At 45.1% G+C, this 19,733-nt stretch overlaps 1 protein-coding gene across 2 annotated transcripts in view; it reads right to left on the reverse strand.

The window, feature by feature from the left end:
* LOC117553250 (C-Jun-amino-terminal kinase-interacting protein 1-like) overlaps window positions 1-19,733 on the reverse strand; it is a 97,221-nt gene that overhangs the window by 33,253 nt on the left and 44,235 nt on the right. Inside the window, exons 3-8 of one of the 2 annotated variants that reach the window (XM_034227114.1) lie at window positions 18,641-19,198; window positions 16,106-16,663; window positions 14,881-15,138; window positions 8,613-8,688; window positions 8,356-8,522; window positions 7,789-7,892 (exon numbers count right to left, since the gene is read on the reverse strand). In XM_034227114.1, the coding sequence (XP_034083005.1) occupies window positions 7,789-7,892; window positions 8,356-8,522; window positions 8,613-8,688; window positions 14,881-15,138; window positions 16,106-16,663; window positions 18,641-19,198 (1,721 nt within the window). Of the gene's footprint in view, window positions 1-7,788; window positions 7,893-8,304; window positions 8,523-8,612; window positions 8,689-14,880; window positions 15,139-16,105; window positions 16,664-18,640; window positions 19,199-19,733 lie in introns of both variants that reach the window. The other variant, XM_034227113.1, reaches the window with a different exon arrangement.

Genomic DNA, 19,733 nt, shown 5'->3' on the forward strand with positions numbered 1-19,733 from the left:
CATATCCTATGTAGGTGGTAGGAGAAAACAAAGAGAAAGGAGGTTAGTGGAGCTGGATGAAGGTGTGTCTCAGCTAGAACGTTCATACAGAGCCTCCGGAGACCCCGACACATTAAACTCTATAGTTTCCCAAAGAGATGAATATAACACAATTTTATCTGCTCAGATTAGTAAACAGATGAACAGAATTAAACAGACGCAATTTGAATTAGGAGACAAACCTCAAAAATTGCTGGCACGACAGTTGAGACAGGCACAAGCCTCCCGGGCAATTCTGAGAATAAAATCAGACATGGGCACTGTCCTCACTGACCCTAAAGAAATAAATGCACGTTTCATGGAATTCTATTCAAATCTGTATAAGTCCAATGGTAATCGGGATACAGATGTAATTAAGTCATTTCTCTCTGAGCTGAACTTGCCTCATCTCAACGGTGAAGCAATAGCGGATCTAGACAAAGACATCTCTATGGAAGAGATAATAAAAGCAATTAGTGAATCTCCAAATAATAAGGCACCTGGCCCTGACGGATTCACTATAGAATTTTACAAGTGCTTCTCTAAGGAACTATCCCCACTGCTGCTGCGTATGTTTAAACATGCAGCGTCAAATGGCCGACTGCCTCAAACGCTCTATAATGCAAATATTTCATTGATCTTGAAAAAGGGCCGGAATGAGCTGGAAGCCTTATCTTACAGACCTGTGTCACTGATCCCTAATGAAACAAAGTTGATTAGCAAAATTCTAGCTAACCGATTGAAGCTTTATATCCAGACGATTGTACACCCCGATCAAACAGGCTTTATTCCCAATAGGCATATTTATTTCAACCTACGACGCCTATTTAACATACTATATGCTGAGCACAATACAGAGACAGTTGTGATTTCAGTGGACGCTCAGAAGGCCTTTGACCAGGTCGAGTGGCCATATATGTATGTAACCCTAGAGACATTTGTCTTTGGGAAGATGTTCATTGACTGGATACGGATGTTGTATGCTCATCCCACAGCTAGTGTGACCACTAACCAGAATATCTCCCCCCAGTTCCCACTATACCGTGGCACTAGACAGGGAGATCCCCTCTCGCCTTTTTTATTTGCTTTAGCCATAGAGCCACTAGCCACAAGTATACGGCGGCATCCCGGAATATCACCTGTCTCCATTAAAGGGCAGAATCATCAACTGTCATTATATGCAGATGACATTTTGCTATATGTCTCAAAACCACAGGAATCTATGCCCTCAATTATGGAGCTGTTTAACCATTTTGGCTCCTTCTCGGGGTTTCAAATAAACTGGGATAAGAGTGAATTAATGCCAGTGTACTTGAACCAGAACAGCTCCACACTGAAATCTGTGCCCTTTAAGATAGCCGAGGACAGGTTCACTTACCTGGGGGTGACAGTCACCAGAAAACCTGAACGGTTACTTGAGGAGAACTGGAAACTGAAAATAACCCAGCTTAAGCAGAATATAGACTTCTGGAAAACTCTCCCTCTGTCACTGGTTGGGAGAGTAAACGCAGTTAAGATGGTGGTTCTCCCACGTTTTACATATCTCTTCCAGTCAATCCCATCATGTATACCGCAAAGCTATTTTAAGAAATTAGACTCTATTCTAACCGCCTTCATCTGGCAATATAAAGCGGTGCGTATCGGCAATAAACACCTATGTAAAGCTAAAAATGAGGGAGGGTTTGCTCTACCAAATGTTAGATGTTATTACTGGGCAGCACATTTAAACATTCTGGCTTTCTGGAGAAGTGGTACCCTCACTGAGGGCACTGAGGAGGACACTCCAGCCTGGCTTTCTATGGAGTGGGCGGCCTGTCTCGGAACTTCTCTCCCAGCCCTTCTGAATAGTCCAGTTAAGACTAATAAATTACTATATGCAGGGAACTTTCTGGTACACAATTCTCTTGAAATATGGAAACAAATTCAAACATACTTGAAAGCCCCAACTATGTACATAGACAGCCCAATCTGTGGCAACCACACCTTTAAACCGGCCAGCGTGGATTCCGCGTTTGCTCGCTGGAAGGAGAAGGGAGTGGAGTGCTTGAAGGACTTGTACCAGGGGGGCCACTTGATGTCCTTCGAACAATTGAGGAACAAATACGATCTCCCAGCCTCACACTTTTTTCGATATCTACAGATCCGGAGCTTTATGAGGTCTCATATAGCTACATTTGCAGATATACCATAACATCGGGCACTTGAAGAGATAATTAATGTTAGACCAGGATGTAGAGGAGCAGTGTCAACCCTATACCAGACACTTCTTAGTAGTAGTAGTAGTCAGCACAGAAAAGTATAGAACTGAGTGGGAGACATAATTGGGTATGCCGATCACTGAGGAATGTTGGGAAACATGTCTTAGGAATATTCACCGGTGCTCTGTAAATGTTAGATTAAATCTGATAACATTTAAAGTTGTACATAGGTTGCACTACTCAAAAGTAAACAAGATGTATTCCAGCGTATCAGCATTATGTAACAAATGTAAAAATCAACCTGGCACCCTTACACACCAATTCTGGACATGTCCCAACCTCCACTCATTCTGGACTTCTGTATTTGATTTGTATTCAAAAGCATTTGACAAGCAATTGAAGCCTGATCCCCTTGTGGCCATTCTGGGGTCCACGAGTGACACTGATCTGAACTATGGCAGTGACAAATGGCCAGTGTTTTTGGGTACTGTTTTGGCTAAAAAACTTATTTTGAGGTTATAGAAGTCTGATGCTGTGCCTTCGTTCGAGATGTGGCTGAGGGAGTTGGGTGAGATCCTCTACCTGGAGAAACTTAGATTCAAGAATGCAGGAAGGGGGAGAGTGTTTGATAAGGCCTGGGCTCCAGTGATGAGACACTTAAGAGGACTGGGTGAGGATGAAGGTGTGGGATGAATGATCAATAATGTTAATCCTGTAACTTTTATCTTGTTGGTTTTTTTTCTTCAATTTCCTATGGACATTTTTTCTTTGTCCTGGACTGCCCTCTTGTTTCTAGCATGAATATTGCATTTCTTGTTATCTCGCCCATGGATGTGTTTTAAAACCGCCAACTGCCTAATTGTAATAGTATGTTCTGAATCCGCTGTTTTGTTGTTACTGAAAATGGAAAATATGATTGCTTTGTTATACCAATGCGGTTGGTACAATACATTTCTGCAATAAAACAATTCTTTAAAAAAATAAAAAAATCCCATGCTCATAAAATGCTCATATATTTGTTTCTCTTCATTCCCCACGCCCCAAAATAAATAGATATACCAATTTTAGGAAAAGTAACAAAGTTTGAGCAGTGTGGGTTTTATATTAACAGAGTTACACATATTTCAAAACGCGAAGTGTAATAACTGCAGTTTGCCTCCCTGTCAGCATGACAAAGATCCTCAGTGAAGCACAACCACATGTTTCTCACTACATTGTAAGTACAACTTATAAAAAAGATCAGTTCAATGCAACTAATGTCGTCTTAGTGTTATTGCATGATGTTAAAATGGGTTTGCCATGAATTTAGTGATGGATTGTAAACATTTGAAATGTAGCATTTAAGTGTTTCTCAGTTACAATGTTGTTGTTTTTAATAAATCAGACACTGATGGTGCAGCGCTGTACTGTACCTCTTTATTGTTACGATTATTGTGTTATGTCACGTTTTGTATGTCTTGTTTTGGGTGTTGTCTTCCTTGTATATTGTCTGGTCCTTCTTCCTGTGTTTTCCCCCTGTTGTTAGTTTCCCTGGTGTGTCTAATTGTCTGATTGTGTTCACCTGTGGCCCTTGTGTTTCTCCTCCCCTGCCCGGCTGTTTCTCGTCTTGTGATTACCCCTCCCTGTATTTAGTCTTGTCTCGTCCTGTGTTCAGTGTTGGTTCGTCTTTTGTTTGTGAATGAGTTCACCGGTGAGAGTTCTGTTTTGTCCAAGTTATTTATTTTTTATCCTTGAAATAAAGGCTTTTTTCAGCGTTATCTGCATTTGGGTCCTGCTTGCTTCACTCACCGTAACAGTACGAACCAACCAAATATGGGCCCAGCAGATCCTTTTGAGCAGGAATTATTGGATTCCTTTTTTTTGGCTAACTGCTCTGATCAATGGAGGGGAGCGTCCAGCGAGAGGCAGCTCTGGCAGAGGCGCGCCAGATGGCTACGGAGAAGCCAGTCCTGGTGAAATTCTTACCTGGCTGGATTTTCGATTTCCTCTCGGTGTGTTATCCCCTGCCTGCTAGCCCCAGCCATGCTGGCTCCCTGCCTCCCAATTCCCATTATGACACCACACGCATCGGTGTGTTCCGTCTGGAGTCAACCCTTGCTTCTGCCCCAGTTCCTGCTCCTGTCCAAGAGCCGTACTCTGGAACTCATCTGGCTTTTGGAGGTCCACGGAGCCTCCAAAAGGCTCCTAAGAGAAGGAGTCACAGGTCCAGGCTAGCAGCCCTAGCCACAGAAGCCATGCTTTGGGCTCCAGTACAGGCCCCAGCAGCCATGGTTCCAGCCCCAGTTCTGGCCCCAGCAACCATGGTTCCGGCCCCAGTTCTGGCCCCAGCACCCATGGTTCCGGCCCCAGTAGCCATGGTTCCGGCCCCAGCAGCCATGGTTCCGGCCCCAGTTCTGGCCCCAGCAGCCATGGTTCCGGCCCCAGCAGCCATGGTTCCGGCCCCAGCAGCCATGGTTCCGGCCCCAGTTCTGGCCCCAGCAGCCATGGTTCCAGCCTCAGTCCTGGCCCCAGCAGCCATGGTTTCGACTCCAGCCCCTCGTCTCCGGCCGACGCCAGCTCCCCCATGCCCTGTCGGCATTCCGGCCAACTCCAGCCCCCCGTGCGAACCGATCGTCTCAAGTCTCCTCTCAAGTTCCCTCAAGCCACATCTCCAGCTCCCTCTCGAGTTCCCTCTCGAGTCTCCTTTCAAGTCACCTCTCGAGTCCCCTCTCAAGTCCCCCCTTGAGTCCCTCTCAAGTCACCTCTCGAGTTCCCTCTCAAGCCTCCTTTCAAGTTACCTCTCGAGTCCACTCTCGAGTCCCCACTCGAGTCACTCCTCTAGTCACTTCCCTAGTCCCTTCTCAAGTCCCATCTCCAGTCCCTCCACTAGTCACTTCTCTAGTCCCCCCTCTGGTCCCTTCCCTAGTCCCTCCTCTAGTCCCTTCTCTAGTCCCTACTCAATTCCCTTCTCTAGTCACTTCTCTAGTCCCACCTCTAGTCCCATCTCGAGTTCCCTCTCCAGTTCCCTCTCCAGTTTCTTCTCGAGTCCCCTCTCGAGTCCCCTTTCTAGTCACCTCTCGAGTTCCCTTCTCTAGTCCCTCCTCGGGTCCCCTCTCTAGTTCGCCTTTGGTTCCCCTCTCGAGTCTCCTCTCAGGTCCCCTCTCAAGTCACCTCTCGAGTTCCCTCTCAAGTCACCTCTCGAGTCCCCTTTCTAGTCACCTCTCGAGGTCCCTCCTCGAGTCCCCTCTCGAGTCTCCTCTCAGGTCCCTTCTCTAGTTCCCCTCTCGAGTCTCCTCTCGAGTCTCCTCTCAAGTCCCCTCTCGAGTCACGTCTCAAGTCCCTACCTAATGTCCTGGTCCGTTGGAGGTTCTGCTGGGTGTCCTGCCAACTCCATGTCCTGTCCCGTTGGAGGCCCCGCCGACTACTCCTCTGCCGGGGGTCCTGCCAACTCTATGTCCTGTGCTGTTGGAGGTCCCGCCGACAACTCTCCTGCCGGGGGTCCTGCCAATCCTATGTCCGTGCCGTTGGAGGTTCCGCTGGAGGTCCTGCCAATCCTATGTCCTGTGCTGTTGGAGGTCCCGCCAACTACTCTTCTGCCGGGGGTCCTGCCAACCCTATGTCCTGTGCCGTTGGAGGTTCCGCTGGGGGTCCTGCCAACCCTATGTCCTGTCCCGTTGGGGATCCCGTCGACTACTCTTCTGCCGGGGGTCCTGCCAACCCTATGTCCTGTGCCGTTGGAGGTTCCGCTGGGGGTCCTGCCAACCCTATGTCCTGTCCCGTTGGGGGTCCCATCGACTACTTTTCTGCCGGGGGTTCTGCCAACCCTATGTCCTGTGCCGTTGGAGGTTCCGCTGGGGGTGCTGCCAGCTCCATGTCCAGTCCCGTTGGGGGTCCCGCCGACTACTCTTCTGCCGGGGGTCCTGCCAACCCTATGTCCTGTGCCGTTGGAGGTCCCGCCGACTACTCTCCTGCCGGGGGTCCTGCCAACCCTATGTCCTGTCCCGTTGGGGGTCCCGCCGACTACTCTTCTGCCGGGGGTCCTGCCAACCCTATGTCCTGTGCCGTTGGAGGTTCTGCTGGGGACCCCGCCGACTACTCTTCTGCCGGGGGTCCTGCCAACCCTATGTCCTGTGCCGTTGGAGGTTCTGCTGGGGACCCCGCCGACTACTCTTCTGCCGGGGGTCCTGCCAATCCTGTGTCCTGTGCCGTTGGGGGTCCCACCGACTACTCTTTGGCCGGAGGTCCTGCCAACCCTATGTCCTGTTCCGTTGGAGGACCCGCCGTCACCTATCTCGCCGGGGGTCCTGCCAACTCCTGGTCCTCTTCCGTGGGGGATCCTGCCGAAGCCTGTCCCACTGTCCCGTCAGCGCCTTCCTGCCCGGCCTCCGGAGCTGTCTGGTCTTCGCCCTCGAGCCCGGCCCCCTGAGAGCCGCGGTCTTCGCCCTCGAGTCCGGCCCCCTGACTTTCCCGGCCGCGGTCCTCGCCCTCGGGACCGGCCCCCTGACTCTTCCTGCCGCTGCCTTCGCTCTCATGCTCGGCCCCCTGAGTTTGCCCGCTGTGGCCTTCGCCCCACCATGGACTCTGCCTTGCCCCCGGGCCGTCCGCCCGAGACCCCCACCTTGGACTCTGCCTTGCCCCCGGTCCGTCCGCCCGAGTTCCCCACCTTGGACTCTGCCTTGCCCCCGGGCCGTCCGCCCGAGTCCCCCTTCTCGGCTTCTGCCTTGCCCCCAGGCCGTCCGCCCGAGATCCCTTCTGGGTCCTCCGCTGTGCTCCTGGGCTGTCAGCCCAAGACCCGTCCTCCAGACCCCCTCCACCCACCCTGCTTGAGGTTTTGGACTTTTAAAAAGAATGTTTAGGGACGTCTGGAATCCGTCCTGTTATGATTATTGTGTTATGTCACGTTTTGTATGTCTTGTTTTGGGTGTTTTCTTCCTTGTATATTGTCTGGTCCTTCTTCCTGTGTTTTTCCGCCTGTCGTTAGTTTCCCTGGTGTGTCTAATTGTCTGATTGTGTTCACCTGTGGCCCTTGTGTTTCTCCTCCCCTGCCTGGCTGTTTCTCGTCTTGTGATTACCCCTCCCTGTATTTAGTATTGTCTCGTCCTGTGTTCAGTGTTGGTTCGTCTTGTTTGTGAATGAGTTCACCGGTGAGAGTTCTGTTTTGTCCAAGTTATTTTTATTTTATCCTTGAGATAAAGGCTTTTTTCAGCATTATCTGCATTTGGGTCCTGCTTGCTTTACTCACCGTAACATTTATATAGGCTTTTTTTCCTTAACAAATAGTTTTTTGCGCTGATCAGGGGGTACTTGGCTGAATTTTTTTTTCAAAGAGGGTACATTATTGAAAAAAGTTTGAGAACCACTGCTCTGGTCTGCCCTCCTGTGTTCCCGGTTTGTTTTGTTTGTTACTTTCCCTTTTGTTCCCCCTTGCCTGCTCACCTTTATTTACATCCCCTGACCAGCCTCCCTGTTTGTACTGCTTTTAGGTCCGCATACAAACCGTGACAATGTCATGATCGCCAGCTGGAGGTTGTTGCATTTATTCACCACTATATCGCTTTCATGGTGTGTTTCTGTTCTCACTGCCTGTACGTACCTTCTGCATCGCAGAGGAAAGCATGTCGGTGCCTTTGTGGATGGGGACCTGCACCGAACCCAGGAATCGCACCAGGAACTTCTCTATCGAGCTATCCTTCGCAGCTATGGGAACACAATAATAATAATAATAATAGCATCAACTTAAATAATGACAAGCTGTTTGTGTCAGGAAATAAGCAGTGAGTGGAACGTGATAAAAGAAAATCATATTGATTAAACAGTTGAAAATAAACTGGTGTTATACTCATTCTGGCCACAATAGGTTGAAGTGCACCACTACCTAACATTTTTCAAAAGGGTTCAAAGTATTCATGTTTTCTTCAAGCTGAGTATTAATTTCTCCATACACTGTAAACACAAGGAATATACGGTATATTTTATGTTGGCTAGTTTTGTTACATGTATTACAATCAGCTGGCAATGTATTTGAACCATCACTAATGTGCCAACATACACATATGAACATTTTTTATCAGACTTTAATAGAACACTAGATATATTTTTTTTTTCTCACTTGTCTCTCTGCTATTCAGTTTTTGTATTTTAGATTTCTGTTGCAATGGACCTTGGATAGTGTCTGTGGGCAGCCTGACGGCGTAGAAGGCAGGGAAGATGCCGGTAGCCCCGGTCCTCATGTTGTAGCCCTGACACCACAGGTCCTCAGACTGCTTCAGCAGCAGCACCGGGTCATCCGTTTCTAGGTACAGCTCATCTGAATGACGAGGGACAAACCTAAAGAAAGGAAAGAGAGTATACAGAATTCAGTCTCCGTGTTGATTTGGACATGTCACAGTTAGTTTGTATATGAGTATAAGTTTTGACCTGTAGGCAGCTCTGTGGCTCTGTTGTCTCTCCACTCCATCCAAAACACAGGAGAATACACCAAAGGAGCCAGCACCTGAGTGATACAGCAGCCATGTTACATTCATAACAGCTTACTTGGGAATGGAGAGCACAATTTGGCCACCGTGACTACGTTTTTAGCTTTATGTGTAGGACACCTCCACTGAGGCTGAGTACACCTTCACCTTTTTCATATTAATGATATCCTCATTTTTTTATGGATTTGAAGACATTACAATCGTATACATATTCAACAGAGTAACTCAATTGTCAAAAATGGCCATCAAATATTTGTTTGAATGTTTCATTTTCTCCAACATACTGTAGTGATATATTTTCATCATTAGTTATTTGGCACAGAAAAGTATTATTCCACCTAATCTTTATTATTCTATTCTTCTTCTTTTTGTTATTGCTTTCTGGAGCTAGGCAAAACAGATTATCAGTAAACATATGTTAGGGCCGGTCACGTGATGCATTCAGAGTTAGAGGTACGTTTTTGCCGTGCTCCAACCTCAAGGGCCGATTATTTCATTTTCTTCCCGATTGAACCACAAGAAAGTGATTAATTTATTTGCAGGAACATGTCCAAAGCTGATGGAAACAGTAATTTGCGAGAAACGCATCATTTGGCATCATTTTGTCACTGAAAATAAGACTCCTGATGTGAGGTCTTCTATGCTATTGGAAGCTGGGAAGACATACTTACACAGGGCTAGTATATCCTACACAGCACCCCAGAAAAGAGATACTCTTAAGAGACAGCTAGATTAGGAAAAGATCATTTATAGCCTTCAGACTCAATTGAAGCGATACCGCAATATCTCTCTGGCTAAACAGCTTGACGTAGCCCGTTCGACACACCTCTTTTATGCTAGACATCGGTTGTTTGAATCCGGTAATAAACCTAGGTGACTGCTAGCACGTCTGGCTTGCGCTAAAACTGAGTCAAATGTAATCCCCTCTCTCATTTATAAGAATGGCTTGAGACACTTCAAATCAGCTGATATAAATAAAATAATGAGATGATTTTATAAAGACCTCTACAGTTCAGATTGCACATCTTCTGTTGAGGCCAGATCTAAATTTCTTGATAAACTAATCTGTAAGCCAATTAGTAAAGAGGGGTAATCTTCATCTTCAGTGAGATGCTTCTATCGCCCCTTACAGATATGTATTTGGACTCCTGTAGCAGGGGGGTCTTACCCAGGTAAACCCCCTGATGTATGTGGTTCTTACAGAACTATCAGCCTAATTTAAAGGGGACCTAAAAATGCACCTTTGTACGTCTTTTATACATGAATATGTGTCCCTGTGTGTCAGGGAACTCACCAAGTGTCAGAAAAGACAACCCTCTCTCTTTTCCTCCATACCCAACATCTCTAAAAACGGGGCTTTAACGGATCTGATACAGACTGATCCAGATTTGAAAATAGTCTGACGTCAGTGACGAGGAGCTCCGCCTATATGGCCAACTCTCCACCAATCAGGGGAATGAGAGATTGCCATGGCATGGTAACAGCATGGTAACATGACGCTTGTAACTCGGCCCCCTCCTTTGCAGGGGGGCGTGGTCAGCTGCAGCACATGCAAAGACAGGGTGGAGGAGAGGAAAATAGAGCGAAATGAGGCATGGCTAAAATGCATGATCTGTTTGATATTTTGAAAAAGAAAACGTATAAATATACCTTATATAGGTATGGCCCTACAATATATTATTCAAATATAGCATGATAGGTCTCGTTTAAGTTGACAGCAAATTGCTCTCAAAACTGCTTGCAAAGAGGCTGGAGAATCTTCTTCCAACTCTCATTAAACCTGACCAGACCAGCTTTGTTCACGGGCGTTATTCTATCAGTAATATGCGGAAGTTTTTTGAATATTGTGCAGTTTGCCAATCAGAGGAAACAGAAGGCACTGACTGTCTCGTTAGACACGGAGAAGGCCTTCGATAGAGTCGAGTGGGGCTACATGTTCGATATCCTGGCGAGGTTTGGCTTAGCAGGGGACTTCCTTTGGTGGATCCAAACCATATATCATTCACCTTCAGCTGTAGTCATAACTAATGGACGGCGCTCTGAACCTTTTCCTGTGGCTAGGGGCGTACCTCAGGGGTGCCCACTAAGCCCTCTTCTCTTTGCTTTAGCGTTGGAACCATTAGCTGAAAGTATTTGTATGCACACTGATATAAGGGAAGTGATGATGGGGAACGTGCAACATAAAATGGCCTTATACGTGGACAATATCTTGCTATTTTTGTCGTGCCCCAAGCTGTCGATTTCTACTACGATGACAGTCTTTAGTGAGTTCAGTGCCATATCTGGCTACAAGATAAATGATATAGTAAATCTGAATCTATGCCGTTAGGGACCATGAATAACACAGATGTCCTGATCAGTTTCTGTTGATGGGTCGGATCAGTCTCATTAAGATGAGTGTCCTCCCCCGTCACTTATATCCATTAAAGATGCCCCCTATTTACTTGACTAATACATTTTATCTTGACTTCCAAAATAAATCACTTTCTGAATTTATTTTGCATGGCAAAAAACCCAGACAAAGGCTTAATATACGACAGCAACCTACAGATAGGGACGACCTCACTATGCCTAATTTGATATTTACAACTGGGCCTGCCATGCATCCTACGTCTGGTCAGACCCGGCGCCAGAACAAATCTAAAGGGAGGGCATATGATTTTCATGGGAGGGCACACAAAACCGTCATATGCTGCGGGCCTGCGGTACAATATATATCAAACAGCAAGGCCAACAGCAGCGCGCAAAGACGCACACTTATCGCAAATACATACACAAATAAAGAGCAACATATAAACCACTTTGAAACATTGTGTGCGTGGCAGCACAGACACTGGTAAATCACGAGCAAGGCACACTGGTTACGGATGGCAGCTTCCTCATCGTTGCACTCGGAGAGAAATAGACGGAGACGATGAACTGTTTAGCCCGCCTTGAGCATGGTTTATTTTCCTATGCACTGCCTGACTCGGACATGCTGTGGAGTGCATCTTGCTCACCTCTGAGAGGGAGTTGGTTGACAGTTAAAAAACTATAATATGACAGCGACAACTGACACGTAATAACGGTTCCGTGCCAGCTGATCTGCACCAAAGTACTACTTTCCTTATTTGTTTCCTCGCGTATCTCTCTCTCCACAAACTCTCACATGAAATGTGTTATTTTGATGCGGCATGCCTTAGCAGTCCTTTATCAGTATGTAATGCGTGTTTCCAGTCGCAAAAACCTTTGACAGTAAAAGCCGCATCAGATGAAGACGTATTTACTTTAAACTGTCTACAGGGGAAACAAAAGGCTGTGTCTGCTTTAAACGAATATTCAAGCCATGGTCTGTTGTTGTACAACAGTGGCAAAAGTGCGCTTCTTTCATGAAAACAATCTCCCTGGATAACGATCCAGTTTCACCTGTTGGGTTTATTAACCCCAAGATCATCTGGGGCTGTTGGTCTTTGAGCGGTTGCTGGCCCAATAGTACCTGTTGATTTGCTGCAAGGTAGCGTCTGAGGCACCGGCACGGAGGAAGATGCTGGCGGGTGTGGTACAGGGTGTGGCAACGCAGGTGGTGATGCAACAAGCAACAAGTCCTCCAACTCATACGACCAAATATGCCGATTGTTCAGGCCCAATTATTACGACCAAATATGTCGTTTGTTCAAGCGCTTAATACGTCCTGCTCCCGTTGAATGCAAACGTTACAGATGGTCATTTATTCACAAATAACCCTCTCTGTAAAATCCTAAATTGTAGGATAGTTTGGCCATTAAAACGCTTTTTGATTAGATTTCTAGCGAGAAGTGTATATTGTACTTTTAGAATCCACGTCCAGTCGATATGTAGGATATATAGTTTGATAGATATTACGAAGATGATTTGAGGTGTGCGGCAGCCTCCATGTAAAGTTACGGGTTGAAAACAGTATTTCCGGTCTCGACGTTTTCATAATAAAACCAATGATCAAATGAACATTTAATATTCATTACTAAAGGTACAGCCGAATCATCACAGCGCACAAAACCTATTACCGCAGCAGATGGACCAAAAAAGGGAGCGTTTGAAAAAAAAAAGGGGCGGGTCCGCTCAGTGAAACAATAACAACGAAACATGGAGGAACAGAAGTCTGCGTTTAAATCATGTGTGTGTGTGTGTGTGTGTGTGTGTGTGTGTGTGTGTGTGTGTGTGTGTGTGTGTAGAGGTGTGTGTGGTTAAAACACATCAGCCTGCGGTCGCTCTTAGCCTTTCTAATGATTCTGAAGGTATTCACACAGCGAAGGCGGTGCGTGAAAGGCGGTGCGTGAAAGGCGGTGCGTGAAAGGCACGGCGCGCTCCTCTTCTCAGAGGCTGAGTTAACCCTCCCGCTTCCTCCTGGTGCTGCAGAGATTTCATGAAGTGAAGGAGGTGTTCCTTCTATAAAACAGCTGTGGGCAGCAGATACTGTGAGAGTCACAAACATGAATACATAGATCAAGGCAGACTCGTGCACACACTCTCCTGTTTAGCCAATCCGGTGGTTAAACAAATATAGCTCTAAATCCCTGGCCGAAATGTCCTTAAAATGAAGTCCGAGTTCGACATTGTAATTCATTCATTCATTACCTTTCCAACTCCTCAGTTAACTGTTACAGGTCTATACAGGTTCATGGTACAATGCATAAGCTTCAAATCGAGAGACTGAAACTGTATTTTCCTGGAGCCGGGGGCTGGACCTGTCCAATTCCAGTTTTGGAAAGTCTGCCGTGGTTCCATTCCATTTCAAAGAGCTGTTGACGCTCAGCGTCACCTTGTCGCACTGCCACTCCAACATCCAATCACAGGGCTTGATGACTAATCACGGGGTTTGTAAAGCAAGGCGGATGTTGTAGTCCCAAACGATAGCTGGGGATTCTGGGTAGTGTAGTGTCTTCAGAACTGTAGTGTCTAAACTCCTAAAAAACTATTTGTTTCTCTGAATCGAAGGTTAAAAACACAAAAGCATTGTACACAATTTAAACCAATCAATATTGTGTAATTAACAAGGATAAACTGATGTTTTTTAGTGGATGAGTAATGCAGATATCACTGTGTAATCATTTGACAGTGAGGGGAATATATCCGGTTTAATTATGAAAACTTCGAGACCGGAAAAACTGTTTTCACCCTCGCTAACTTTACATGGAAGCTGCCGCACACGTTATCCTGTCGAGACCTCAAATCATCTTCGTAATATCTATCAAACTATAGATCCTACACGTCCACTGGACGTGGATTCTAAAAGTACAATATACACTTCTCGCTAGAAATATAATCAAAAAGCATTTTAATGGCCAAACTATCCTACAATTTAGGATTTTCCAGAGAGGGTTATTTGTGAATAAACGGGAGCATGTTGTTTCTTACACGACCACTAGAGGTGCTACACTTTAAAACGTGGCTATGGGTCATAATCTAAGGTGCTTAAACAATCGACCTATTTGGTCGTTTTTTGTAGGAGGACAGGCTGCTTAGAAGGCCAAATAACTTCAACTATGGGAGACACATGATATGATTCGGCTTCTGTTGACTGATTACCCTGGACTCACATATTGCAGACTGAAAATAATATCCCTCGTAGTTCTATATGTTTGATTGATATTCCAGCTTGATCTGTATGTATATGTGTATATATATATGTTATTTATCTCATCTGGTCTATCTGTATTATTGTGATTATGTTGATGAGGATTATTATTAATATCATTCAATTGTTGTCAAATTGTGGATGTGCTGTGTGGCCATCAGTGGTGGGGTGTTGTACATTGTTCTGTGTGTTGTGTTAAAATATCTAAAATTTAAAAAAAGAGTACTTAAAAAAACACATGTTAGGATTGTGTATGTGACAAACAAAATCCTAACATAAACAAACAACAACATTCAAATGGCAAGCAGCATGCATGTGTTCAGGTTGTTGTAAACAAAAGATACGCTTAAATCAACATAGTTCTTATAACAATGTGTAGAATGTTTCCTGCTCCTATAACTGCAGCTTCCACATATACTTATATTATACCACTTGTGAAGAATGAGTTAAGGCAAAGCAAACAAAACTAACATTTAGGACCTCAAATGAGCAGCATATACAACAGGCGCATCAACAGGCAAACACACATATAGAGGTGATAAATAAAGGGAACTTTATGAATATATACTTCTAAATGATTTTTCGTTCAAATAAAACACTTGGACAATAAACATACCAGTGGCGCTGTATTGAGTGCTGCTGTTGGAAAACAGGTTGAGGAACTTTTTACTTCTGGAAGGGACGGCCCTCTCTCCATTAGACTCCTCTTCCTCTGAAGTTGTTGTGGAGGTTACCTTGGACTGCTTGCAGGTCCTTGCCACAACTTCCCTTCTCCTTTGTACCTCCTCCTCCCTCCGCCTTTTCAAATCCTCTTCCCTCCTCTTCTTGGCGACTTCTTCCTCCTTTCTTCTCTTTTCTTCCTCTTTCCTCCTCTCTTGGAGCAGAAAACAAGTAAGAGTTACACTCTTTGCAGCAAGAAACAACAACCAAGGAACTGTGCAAAAACATGGGGTTGAAATGATTTCATATATTCTGTCCTGAAGCTACACCTACAAAATCATCTTGTACAAAGTGTGGTCCTCCGCACATTTAGCAGTGTTCAACAGGGCTCAGTATAGGTCCTTTTGGTCTTTTTTGTATTGATCGCCTAATCGATGAGACAATTAGTCCTTCAATTATATTAAAATCACAAACCGGCATTGCGCAGTTTTACTCTGATGCCAACCCTTGCCAAACTATAAGCCGTTTGTCCAGTAAGTGAGAACGCTTCCTAAAAATCTCAATCCTAACAACAAAGATAACATTCCCAGAGAATAGTTATGTTTCTCTGAATCAATATTGGACATGAAATAAGTCTTCCACATGAGGACATATAACAACGTAGCACCTGGTTTTAGGCTGAGGTCGTCCACTAATTGGAATATTGGTGGTTCGTTCCCTGGCCCCTGTAGTTTACATGTCTGTGACCTTGGGCCAGATGAAGCTGAAGCTTTTGTCCAAAGTGACTTACAATAAGTGTAAAAACCATAAAGATTCAAACTCCGAACAAGTGAAGAGCATACCATAATAAGTGCTGGGGAATCAGTTACAAGGTCTAAATTAACTCAAAAAGCGCTTAGTGTTTTTTCTTTATGTTTATCCCTCCTGGGATGCCGCCGGCACCTTGTACGGTAGCCTCTGCCACCAGTGTGTATATGGTCAAATGCAGACATGTGTTGTTACACAAGATGTCTTATAACCTAACAGGAACATTGATCATGAATTTAGCTGAGTAGCCTACATTCATGCTCCCAAAGAGATGGGATCCTCTCATTTGAAAAACATTCCGATGAACTTTATAGTGATACTGCTTTGTGACACAAATGATGTCAGCCATGTTAAGAATGAAGCTGTATCATTACCTTGCTTTGTTGCTTCTTCTATCCTCTTCCTCTCCTCCTCATACTCTGGGTCTTCCTCCTCATTGGCTGACTGATAGACCGTCTCTGAATCGCTGTCGTCTTTGTGCTCATGGTAACCATGCAAGCAGTCCTTGAGGCTGACCAGCTCCAACTGAGCATGTTCATCTACCACCAGAGTGTATTTGACAGAGTCATAATTTAACCCTGCTGCAGATTCACTCTTTGGTACAGTCTGAGCAGCCACACCATCTCCCTGAGGGACCTCAGTGTTATTGTCATCTTTTCCTCCCTGTGCGTCCACCTCTGACTTGGTACAGTCCATCTCAATGTTTTCGTCACAGTGGATTACACCATTCTGGACGTTCGCACAGGCAGTTGAAACTCCCTCCCCATCTTCTTCGCTGATGACAGGGTTGGTTCGATTAGATAGAGAAGGATGCAGGGGCCCTGGTGGGGGGCCTTCTGTGTCTGAGCTAAGGGACATTCTGTTTGAGCCCCCCTCACTGCTGGATCTGGAGAGGATAGGGGGGTTGTCTTGGGTCCTGTCATGGTTTTGGCCTAAGAACACAAAATATGTGGGCAAAGTTATTGGTGAACCACTTCACTTATGTTTTCTTACCTCAAAAGGAATACTCCACCCATAAAATTACCATTTGTATATCAAATACTCGAAGCAAGGTAACTTGAATCTTGAAGGACACTAAAACTTCCATACAACTCAGTAAAATCCGAGTTTCATCTTCTCAGGTGTATACTTACCAAAACATACAGTTATTCTTAAACCTTTTAATGCTCAAATAACTTAACAGTTCTGGCACAGATATAGCTCACCTGCTCATGAGTGATAGTGTTCATACAGAGGTGCTCAGTTTACTCAGTTTTAGAGCATTGTTTTAGTTTTCATGCTAACAATCAAACTCGTTTTCAGTAGAAGGTTGCTAAAAAACACAGGGTTTGAGACACGCTGTTGAAGAGTCTGAAGATGAAAGGAGGATTATATTGGACTTGTGCCATGGTTCTGTGTCAGCTGGAGGTGTAAATAGCTTGGCCGGATTTACCATATGAGCAAACTTATTACGTGGTGTTACGTGTGCTCGCATTTTTGTTTTGGGCAGGGTTGGGGGGGCCATGAGCTCTAAGTGCCCGGGGGCCCCTGGAGGTATTAATCCGGCCTTGGTAAATAGGCATGTTTTTAAATCTGACTCATAACATTTTTGGTCAATATTTAAATGTTGAGTTTTTAGCTTGTTCTGTGGGTAATTTGATTTAAAACATCAGGAGGAACTGTGAGTTTTCAGAAGACTGAATCTAATGACCTTCAAGTCATATACATTTCTATTTACTCGACATGTAGTAGTACCAAGAGCGATCTAGGTGGCCCCCTGACCCTTTCATTAGCACACAATTCTGAAACTCCTCCACTATTAAAGATGTAATTCACTTCAGAAACACTTTTTGTTATATTCCATGGAATGCTCTTAACATCCCGATAGCAATGAATATCTTAAATGCTTTGACAATAAATACATAAAATAATGTCATCAGCGGAAGCCATGGCGCTGTAAAAAGCATGACCAATCATCTGAGCCGGCCCGGCTAAAATAACTGGATGGCCTACCTGCCTGTCAGCCTTCGATCTGTGCACAAACTTATCTCGTGCCCTCATTGGTTATGTGCGCGTTCGTGTGTGTTGGAGGAGGGACTCCGTAAGGAAGTGGCAGATTTCTTCCGGGTTGTGTATTTTCTAATTCTAGCGCACTCGAGCTGGTTTCTCCAAAATGACCTACCCCACCTTTAAGCTATTAACCCCTTAACTATTCTGTCACCTTCCCTTTAGGGGAGCTGTCTTGTCTTGGAATTACTTTAACAAAAGTATTCACTGTAGACCACAAAAACACGTCCTCTTTCTATTTCTATGTCCTCTTTCTTTTCTTAAGGCTACACATATGGACCTTTTATTTCAGAAGACTTCTACAAAGGACTGTGAAATGTTTTCTTTCCTTGTAGCTGGCAATACATTTCAACACCAATGGAGAATAATGTTTTTAATTATAATTCATATTTACTCTGAACACTGGTCGTTTTTCCAGTGTTTACCTAGATTGTATTAAGGATGCAAATACATGAGTTTTGCCAAAGGGGTGTGTGGTGGGTGTAATCTTGATTCACTGGAACATTTTGACTTGACTGTACTTAACTGTTCTCATTATATGGAATTACTAATAAAATGATCCTGAAAACTGACATGCTGCTGCTATGGGCTACATGTTTCACTGTTAGGTCAAATAAAGCCATAAAACAGGAGAACTGCTGTCATATGCATTTAGCAATCACACCTGAAGAACACACAGTGGTTATCTGTTGATAACACTTTTTTGATCCCACCTTTCCAAATAATCAATCTTAAAAGGTACTGAAAATAAATACAAGGCAAGGAAACAAATTACAGACCCCCCCCCTACTGTAATTCAGTCTACCTTTCTTTCTTTCTAAAAGTTACATCCCCCCCATCGTGCTAGAGAACGGGTTCAATACCTTGGTCTTGGGTCTTTTCCTGGTTTCTTGGTGCTACAGGAGTGCGAGGGACTACCATGGCTGCATACACTTCCTGGGTGGACAGTATATTATTTGGCTTGGCCCCCACTCCTCTGTTAGCCCCTTTAGCTCCCACCTTTCCTCTCCCATCAGCCCCCCGGCTTTTCAGACCATTTGCTTCTCTGGGCCTCTGATGTCCATTCCTCTCTTTGTCCTTCCCCTTGGACTCCTCACACAGTCTTCCTCCTTTCTTTTCTCCCTTCTCTGCTGTCCCTCCATCCTTCCCTCTCCCGTCCCCCTGGCTCCTCTCTCTCATGGCCGGCGCTCCTCTTCCTCCTCTCCTCTGACTCCTCTGTGTGCTGGGGGCCTGTGTGTGCGGGGCCCATGACGCCTGTCTATCGCGCAGGCGAGCAGACCTGTCTGTGGGGGGGGCCGCAGCCTGAGGGTTGGCCCTGCTGTTGGCTCCATTAGCGGCGGGGGGCTTTGGGGCCGGGCGCCGCGTGCTGTTCCGAACTTTGTCCTCTGCTTTGGGCTGGATATCCGCTGGTGTAAGATCCCCTTAACAAGCACAAGTATGGCATTATGTATGAGGCAACCAGATGAACGCACACTGGATTATCAAAGTGGCCTACAGTAAGCACTTCATCCTGGATAAACAGGAATTACAGGAAAAACAACAAAATACAAATATTTCTAAAGCATTTCACTTTATTCTAGAGCATTTGTTGTCCCTCTTGTATAGCGGAGGTGGAATAAGTGTCTCCTTTAGTAAAAGTAGAAGTAGCGGAGAGCAGGAATACTCGTATACTGCAGGGTAGCTTGTGAATTTACTCCAGGCTGATTTAAGTGTTGATTATATTTCACATCGTTAATCCAAATCTGTGAAGTAACTAAAGGTATTATATACATGTAGTGGAGTAAAAGTACACCATGTAGCCTACCTCTGAATTTCAGTGGGGTAGAAGTACAAATCGCAAAAAATGTAAATACTTATATAAAGTAAAAGTTACTCAAGATTGTATAGTAGTTCGTTACATCACTGCTGCACTATACTGTGTGGACATCACTTGAATGTGCAGCTAGTAGCAGTAGG

The sequence above is a fragment of the Gymnodraco acuticeps genome, unplaced genomic scaffold (assembly GCF_902827175.1).
Source record: "Gymnodraco acuticeps unplaced genomic scaffold, fGymAcu1.1, whole genome shotgun sequence".
NCBI classification, from domain to species: domain Eukaryota; kingdom Metazoa; phylum Chordata; class Actinopteri; order Perciformes; family Bathydraconidae; genus Gymnodraco; species Gymnodraco acuticeps.